This window comes from Phyllobates terribilis, unplaced genomic scaffold (genome assembly GCF_046119375.1).
Source record: "Phyllobates terribilis strain yellow unplaced genomic scaffold, ASM4611937v1 Scaffold_88__1_contigs__length_6355796, whole genome shotgun sequence".
NCBI lineage: Eukaryota > Metazoa > Chordata > Amphibia > Anura > Dendrobatidae > Phyllobates > Phyllobates terribilis.
The window spans coordinates 5,186,177-5,194,883 of NW_027362848.1; the positions used below are offsets into that span (position 1 = coordinate 5,186,177).

At 44.3% G+C, this 8,707-nt stretch overlaps 1 protein-coding gene across 3 annotated transcripts; it reads right to left on the reverse strand.

The window, feature by feature from the left end:
• Positions 1 to 2,446: 2,446 nt before the first annotated feature.
• LOC141197819 (uncharacterized) lies at positions 2,447 to 5,148 on the reverse strand. Of its 3 annotated transcripts, none has more exons than XM_073662897.1 (7): positions 4,656 to 5,148; positions 3,922 to 3,994; positions 3,566 to 3,711; positions 3,257 to 3,436; positions 3,050 to 3,173; positions 2,869 to 2,966; positions 2,447 to 2,670 (listed from the first exon to the last, which is right to left on the reverse strand). In XM_073662897.1, exons 3-7 carry the CDS (start codon positions 3,641 to 3,643, stop codon positions 2,458 to 2,460), a joined length of 693 nt encoding a protein of 230 aa, XP_073518998.1. In that variant the 5' UTR covers positions 3,644 to 3,711; positions 3,922 to 3,994; positions 4,656 to 5,148; the 3' UTR covers positions 2,447 to 2,457. The 3 variants fall into 3 exon arrangements, with proteins under 3 accessions (XP_073518998.1, XP_073518996.1, XP_073518997.1); XM_073662895.1 differs by having other exon boundaries at positions 3,817 to 3,994; XM_073662896.1 differs by lacking the exon at positions 3,922 to 3,994.
• Between the last annotated feature and the right edge of the window lie 3,559 nt (positions 5,149 to 8,707).

Genomic DNA, 8,707 nt, shown 5'->3' on the forward strand with positions numbered 1-8,707 from the left:
CTCTTCCTTCAGCCAAACTCTTTTGAATGCCGCACGAACGGACCACCTGTTGCAGGGCCCTCTGAGTGGCTTTGTGGGGTGTCGCTCGTTTCCAGTATCTTGGACCATCACACTCAAACAAAAGGGAGTCCAGTTCTCTCAGGATATTCATTCCCAGAACCACCAGGAGATTCGGCCTCGCCTGAGTCTTCACGAGCACCACTCCTTTGGTTCCCAACTCCTGGCCGCACAGCTGTACTCTCATCCAAGCGATGCCTGCCACTGGAATTTCTTCATTAATAGTGGCCTTCAGCCTTAGCAGGTGTCCTGACTCCGTTCTGACAGTCTCTTCGAAGTGCGTCTTGAAAAATTCCATCGGCATGGTCGTCACCTCAGATCCGGTATCCACCAAGCACGCCACCTTTTTTCCTGCAAACTGCACATCCAACGTGGGACTCTCTGCAATCAGATCCTCGGAACAGACATTGGGCACTGATTTTCATTCCTGCCTTGCCGTATGCCCAACTACAGCAAGGGCCTCTCTTTTACCGATGCCGGGACTTCAGCTGGCAGACTCCTCGGGCAGTACCGCTGCATATGCCCCAGTTCTTGGCATCGCCAACATTGAAGTGGTCTTCTTGCCCTACCTCCGGATACCTCAGGTCTAGGAGCAGTCGGCGTCCTTCCTGAGGTATAGGGGGGTTGATCATAAAGGGGAATAGAGGGATTCGTCAAGGCCGAGCATATCGGAGGCGTTCCCCGAACTTGCATCTATTGTACCTGTTCCGTCAGGTTTTCCACGGTTTTCTGCAAAGCAGCCAGCTGTGCCTGAACAGGATCTGGTCTCGGCTCTCTTGTGTTAGCCACTTGCAGGCTATTCCACTGCAGAGCAGGCTTCACTTCCAAAGTCCGTGCTACCGCCTCTTCCTGTATTTCGGCATAGGTGACACCAGGGGTATTCCGCGCCTTCAGCAACAATTCGTTCCTTAGCGCCTCACTCCGTATCCCCTCGATGAACTGATCCCGAAGAATGCTGTCGACATCGGCTTCAGTACCCACGGTTACAGGCGACTTCTTTTTGATCTCTTGATGCAATTCCTCCAGCGCTATAGCATACTGGATCAGGCTTTTCCCGTCTCTCTGGGTCCGGGCGAAAAACTGTACTCGTAGTTGCCCTGCTGCCGCCACGTGATCAAATGCTTTCCCTAGTATCCGGATGATGTCGTCGACTGTTTTTCGCCTATCCTCGGATTTTAACATGACAACTTTACGGGCATCCCCCTCCAGAGCATTTAGCGTGACTTCCGGTTGCAGCTGAAAGCTGACACCGTGCAAGGCAATAGCATTCTTCACCCTGCCTACCCAATCACTGAACAGCAAGTTATACCCATCAAACTTGGCCAGGTGGTTAAGTAGCACGCCCATTGCAGAGCAACCAACTAACCGGTCTCTACCGGTCACAACGGGAGAAGGGGGGTGGCGTACTACAGTGGACGCGGCAGCACCTTCCGCGCTACTGTCACCATTCATGGCGAGCACCGTATCCTGCCGACTACGCCAAGATGTAACGACCGGAACTCCGGTCGCATGTGTATGAGGAATACGGCGCTGCTATGAATGACTCCGACCTTTGTATAGTGGCAAATAACTTTCTTTTTACTGGTCACAAAAATGACAAGGTTAAACAATTCTACAAAATATGGGCCACAACAGCCACTAACACAAAATACAAGTTATGCAGCCCGAGAGAGCCCAAGTGCCAATCTCGCGGGGATGAGCCAATCTACCCCTGGGCTATGCCGCTCCCACCCTTATTCAGTACAGGACCTACCAAGGACGTTACCGCGAACGTGGCACATGGTCCTCCCAGGAATATAACCTTATACCCCCCTCCCACACTAATACAATGAGATCTGGGTACCCTTGTTTTCCCCTTAGAGAACACTCATATATATTTTACCAACGCGTTACCTATACAGTGTACAGTTTCTCTTCTTACAAGAGCAAAGAGAAATCTCTCAGACTTAATGCATATGCAAACAGTTAACAAATTAAACCTTTAGCTAGACTCTGATCTCCGGCCACAGGGTTTGATCTGCTTCTCCTTCTCACCAAGCTCTCCAGCACATCCAGGTGTCAGCAGGAATTAGAATCAATCTCAGTCTCAAAGTGTAGTTCACAACAGGGCTCCTTTGTAGTATCCACGTGCACAGTCTTAGTATACCAGATCCTTCACAATCTCTGGATCATGCCTGCTCAGTCCATCAGCAGTGATATACACCAGGCAGTTCTCAGCACTACTGGAATCACTAACTAGCTTTCCCTAACTGACTACACAGTTGGTGACCGGTCACATATCTCAGTTACTCACAGGGCACAGCCTCTCCTTGGACACACAGTATGGCCCCAGTCTGTATAAGCTTTCCAACATCAAAACAGCATTCAGACACCTGTTGCCTTCTTTCTGGACTTCCTGGATCAGTGTTTTCCCGGGCTTTTTTTTACTTGTTTCTTGCTGACCCCTAATGGCCGGACTAAGTCATTGCAGGAGAAATTTACATAAAAAATGAGCTCATTACCAGAAAGACATGTCAACATGTTACGGTAGTCATATGTAGGAAACTCCTCTTTACACCGCTCATCACCCCTCACATATGTCTCTGTAGTATTAATATGGGTCAGATCTTCACCCTGAAACAAATATTGTAAAAGTCACAGACAGATGGAGAAGTCACATCTATGATCAGTTCTAATCCTGCCATCTCCACCGTTTTCATTACACAAGTATAAAACATATAATACTGGTGGATAAAACAAGACTGAGCACAAGACCTTCACAGCCGTCTACACATCATAGGGAAGATCTCATGACACCTTCTCTCCATCTACCTGATGATCCTGAGGAACATTGGGATCTTCTTGTTTAGAGTCCTGTAGAAGAAGAGGACGGGGACATCTCTCTGGTGTTGTCCTCTTACTGGATAAAACTGGAGGAAACACATACAGGGACTGAATTCGTTCTTTACATACAGATAATTATAGGCCGTGTGTGTTTAGTCCAGTCTATTACCTGGTGATGTGAGGGGCTGGGGAACCTCCATCATGACGTCCTTGTACAGATCTTTGTGTCCTTCTAAATACTCCCACTCCTCCATGGAGAAATAGACAGTGACATCCTGACACCTTATAGGAACCTGACACATGCAATAATACCGTCATCCCCCTGATCCCTTCATAGCGTTACTGTATAATGTCCCAGCATTCCCAGCAGTGTCACCTCTCCAGTCAGCAGCTCAATCATCTTATAGGCGAGTGCTAGGATCTTCTGGTCATTGATGTCCTCATGTATCAGGGGGTGAGGTGGAGGCCTCGTGATTGGGCTCAGGGGTCTTCCCCATCTCTCAGACACAGGGTCCTGACAGCGCTCACTAGAGGTCTTCTTCACTACTGTGTAATCCTGGTTATGGAGAGACACATTCATAAATCTCACTCCAGACATTTCCAGAGTCCTCACCTCTCCAGTTCTGTCCATCTGTTATTCCCATAGATAAGAATGATGTAATGTGACGTCATCAGAATCTCTCACCTCTCCAGTAAGCCGGAAGAGGATCTCCAGGGTGAGATATAATATTTTCTCTGCCATCTTGTCTCTGTCCATATCCATCTTTGGTAAATCAGGAAAATTCTCTTATATAGAAGATCTTCACTGAGAGGATCCGATATTGTAGAGACCTGAATGAGAAGAAGATGAGCCGACGTAACATCATAAAAATCCTGTGTAATAATACAATTACTGGAGACAATAAGGGAAATATATGAGGAGATTTATTATTTTACAGTATTTAGTTTTCTTCTTTACACCTAGTAATAAAACGTATATATTTTTGGCCACAGAAGACCAGCAGTTTCTTCCTCGGAGTCTGTAGCTGAATACTTTCTCACAAGATGGTGGTTTGATGGTTATTATGAGATGGTTGTCTGTTCTCGGCCCCGACCCTTTCACAACTCCTGTCTCCTGGTTTAATCGTAAGAGAAACACATAATGAGAACCTGGCTTACACCTCTGGGTTTTCACAGATGCGGCATTGATAAATGTCCACCATGTAAATATGCCGAACACAAGAAATAGATTTAATCACATTAAATAAAACATTTCATTACACAATATATCACCTGCAGCAGAGAATTTGTGGTATATTGTATTCAGTGTCTGGGGTGTAATGTCAGATATGTCGGCTGCTCCTCCCGTAAATAAGGCAGAGAATTAATGAGCACATAGGAGACCCCACTAATCCCGCAGCTATTAACCCTTCCAACGTTTCCACACATTTCCTCTGAGAACACAATGGTGACTTCAAGAACTTTCAGTTTTGTGGCAGTGAAAGGGTAAATCGTTCAGGTGTCGGGGAGATGGCAGAGGGGCATTGCTGAACCGTGAAGCTTCCTGGACACTGAGGGTAAATCCATCGTACCGGAGGGTATAAAGAGAAGGAGGATCTGATCTTACATTACCAGACCGGTGAAGGGGCCATATTGTGATGACTGTAAGATGATTGTGTTTCATCATTGTCTTTCTTTGTCTCACATCTATTACATCTATTAATGCCGCCATTCATCCTGTGCACAGGAGCGGCTGCTCCAGAGACATTTATATCCTGCTCGGGTTTCATTCTTACCTTCGGTTCTGGGTAAGAAGTATCACTCCGAAACGCGTCACCTCCACCTTAATCCTCTCTGGATTCTTTCCTCCAATATTCTGATGACGTCCCATCATTATTGTGACATAAGGTTATAAAATGAAGGAATATAAGTTTTATGTTATTTGAGGTCCTGGATCGTCCTCTATGTGTGGACGGTTATCACTACTATCTACATTATTGTGCTGGAGCTAGGAGATGAATAATGGCGTTGTGTGAGGACTTCTCTGGGCTTCTGTCCTTCATCCTGCAGTCGTCTGAATGGATCTAATGTGGACGGGAACCAGATAAGCCGCATTCTGTCCACAGCTATTACCTCACTGTTCACACAACACAGAGACCCCAAAAGAGCCTCCGTGCTGAAGGGGTTAATGCCCCCTGCGCCCAGTAATGGGGGATCTCCACATACCTCCACCTGCAGAGCCGTCACCACACATATGGCTGCTCTGTGCGCACAGGACCTGTGATGAGGTCACAGGAGGGGAGGAGTCAGAGGTCACATGATCAGGGGCCTCAGTGAATGCGCAGTGTGAACTGTGCGGCTCCTGTACAGTGATATCCGGAGTGAAGACGCTACATGGAGACGTCTCCGCAGTCAGTGACATTTCCGGCATTATTTGCCCCTCACTATTGGCACAATTACCCCGCGCCGCCTTTTCTACAGTTTTATGTGTGAATGTAAAGTGGGATTTTCCTGCTTGGAGACAAATAGACGACACATGAGGTGATTATTACCAGTTACCGGACGTCTACTATATGGCGGCATATGATTGTGCTATCCACTTCATACCAGGAGCTATAAGGCCGAAATCTCGTATGTTTAACCCCTTCCAGGGAGGGCGGCTTTGAAAGACTATGTTCAGAAGAGTCCGGCTGAGGGTTCGTTCACATCAGCGGATTATAAATCGCTCCGATGTTCATCCCGAATAATTGGACGAGTGTCATGCGAGTGTGCAATGTTTTTCTCGCCTACATCCATGTACAATGCGTTATTAACATCGTCTTTTACTGACTATAATCCTCTATGTAACGAAAAGCTGATTACAAAACTAAGAAAACAATCTTATATACAGTTATCGATAGAAAGATGTTAGAGATATGATAGATAATAGATAGATAGATGTCCTGCAGAAATATCATTTCACAATCCCCTATATGTTATAAATTTGCGCCCTTTAGAGCCTTTCATGTGGAACTAAAGGGAGTTGAGCCTTGTTTAACCTAATAAATAATTAAAAAACAACAACATGGGGTCCCTCTATTTTTTTTGTAACCAGCAAAGGTAAAGCAGACAGCTGAGAGCTGATATTATCAAGTTGGGAAGGTCCCTGGTTATTGGGCCCTCCCCAGCCTAAAAATACCAGCTCATAGCTGCCCCAGAAGTGGTGCATCACATGAAATGCTCCAATTATGGCTTTTTGCCTTTGCTCTTCCCAATTGCCCAGATGCATTGACAATTGGTGTAAAGTATCTTGGGGTTAATGGCAGCTGTGGTTTGTCAAAAATCACAGCTGGCATCAAACTCTGGTGATAGTAATGGAGAGGTGTCTATCAGACAAACCCATTACTGACCCAGTAATCAAAAATAAAAACACCCACGAAAAAATACTTAATTTGAATAAATACTCCTCAACACTTTTCCTGGTTCACTATTTTATTAACCCCCCCCCCCCCCAAAAAAAAAAGAAGCATGCAGGTCCAACGTAGTCCACCAAATCCGACGATGATGGGCATTCCCACCATATATGTAACACAGACCCGTCTGCACCACCACACCGCCAGCACAAGTTCGAAGATGCTACATAGCATAGTGCGACAATGGTGCCATCTAGATAAAATCTTATCGTTTTTCTCCTGGGCACGGCAAGTAATAGATAATTTGTGGGAGAGTGTGAATGTTTTTTGCCTATCCTTCTCTGAAATTTGACGACCCAATTCCTTCTCCCAACCCCAGTAAAGGGTAGAGGGTCATTGCTGGTGTCCATTTGTGTTGCTCTGTGTATGCAAGATAGAAGTTTAGAACAATGACCTACTTGAGTGATTATGGGTTCAAACGGAGTGAGTTCATCATTTATACTAGTAACATGTGAGAATTTATAAATGACCTGAGCTGAAAAAAAGTCAGGCAGGATAGACTCCTAATTGGAAAGGAGCCACGAAGTTCTATAAAGGAAGGAAAAGAGCCTGATCCCATGAGAACATGTCTCAATCTAACCCCATCAGATCAGTCCCAGATTAGAAATGAGCCCGTACCTGAAGCAGAGGGAAAATCTGGGTTGCCAAACAAGGGCATTAATGGACCCAACCTACGTGGTATAGATGAAGAGATTAAGACTTGATCCCATGTTTTCAAAATGTGTTGAATGGGTATTGGTAATTGTTTAGTTTGTACATGTATTTAGTCAATCCAAGGTAGAGATGTGAGTATCAACGGATAGACGTCCCCTTCCAGTTTCACCCATTGCTTATGTTCCACAGACGTGAACCAGTCCACTGCTCTAATAAGAATCAAAGATTGATGGTAATTTTTTTAGATCAGGCATACTAGTACCCCCTTTATTTTTGGAACATCACAATATTTTAAAATGTATCCTAGACCTCGACGTTCCCCATACTACCTAATAGCGTTGTCGAAATGGGAGAAAAAGGTCTGAGGAACGCAGACAGGAACGATCTGGAATATATAAAGAAGTTTTGGCAAAATGTCCATTTTATCACATAAATACAACCAAACCAGGACAAGGGTTTGAATTTATAATTCATTAAATTTTGAAGAGTTTGTTCAAGGACAGGGATATAATCTAAACTATACAGATCATCCATGTTGCCTGGAATTTGTGTACTGAGGTACTTAGATGTGTCTTTCTGCCACTTAAAGGGAAAGTTAAAAATTAGCTGTTGTCTTATGTTATTGCTTCTGATTTAGAGTAGTTGACTTTAAAATCGCTTACTTGGCCAAATTCTTCAAATTCCTTTAGTATAGAAGGGAATTAGATAATTGGGTTTGAAAATAGAGCAATAGGTCATCTGCGTATAGAGCTAGTTTACAGTGATGTGAGCCTATAGTAACTCCACTAATATCTGGATTTTTTTGTAATGCTACCGAGAAATGTTCCATCACCAATGTGTATAGGAGAGGCGATAAGGGACACTCTTGCTTTGTCTCATTTTTAACAGAAAATGTGTCATATAGAAGGCCGTTTACCCTATCGCTTTAGGGTCAGTGTAAAAGGATAGAATTTTAGATAATAAAAAAGAGCCTAACCCAATTTTTCGTAAGGTGCTCTTCAAGAAAGTCCAGTGCATTCTGTCAAACCCTTTTTCAGCGTCCACAGAAACAAGGCACATTGGGATCCCGTTTTTTTTGCACGTGAAACTAACAATGTTTTATTTGTACTATCACGCACTTCTCTACCCTTAACGAAGCCAACCTGAACGTTGCTAACAATTGAGGGTAAGTAGTGGGAGAGCCATGATACAATTATATTAGAGAATATGGTGACACCTACACTAATTAATGAAATTGGATGAACATTAGGGCAGGCATTTAGTTCTTTTCCAGGCTTTGGTAAAACTGTTATGTGAGCATCAAGTGATTGGGGGGCAAAGTGGAGTCTTCTGAGATATTATTGAACACTAATGGCAACAACAGAGGTGCAAACATGTTATAAAATCTATTATTGAATCCATCTGGCCCAGGGCTCTTCCCGATAGGACAGGCCATTAAATCATTCCCTACCTGTTGTTTAGTGAAAGCTTTGTCTAGTACCTCCTGCTCAGGGGTCTGTAAGGAAGGAACGGCAGTGTCCATAATATATTTGTCAATTTTTGTTTCAAGAAAATTAGGTGGCATGTCGTGGTATTTTCCATGAATATTATGAAGTGAGCTATAACAGCAATGAAATGCGTCAGCTATGTCAGTGGGGTTATGAATTTATAGCAGTCGTGCTCCTTTTGTTTTGGATACATACATCTCTGGCAAAAATTAAGAGACCACTGCAAAATTTTCAGTTTCTCTGATTTTTCTCTTT

Coding starts and splice junctions, on each gene's coding strand:
- LOC141197819 (XM_073662896.1), bottom strand. CDS start 3,643: ATGGATATGGACAGAGACAAGATGGCAGAGAAAATATTATATCTCACC. Junction 3,437..3,565: donor TCTTCCGGCTTACTGGAGAG/GTGAGAGATTCT, acceptor CTCCATAACCAG/GATTACACAGTAGTGAAGAA. Junction 2,967..3,049: donor CCAGCCCCTCACATCACCAG/GTAATAGACTGG, acceptor TGTTTCCTCCAG/TTTTATCCAGTAAGAGGACA.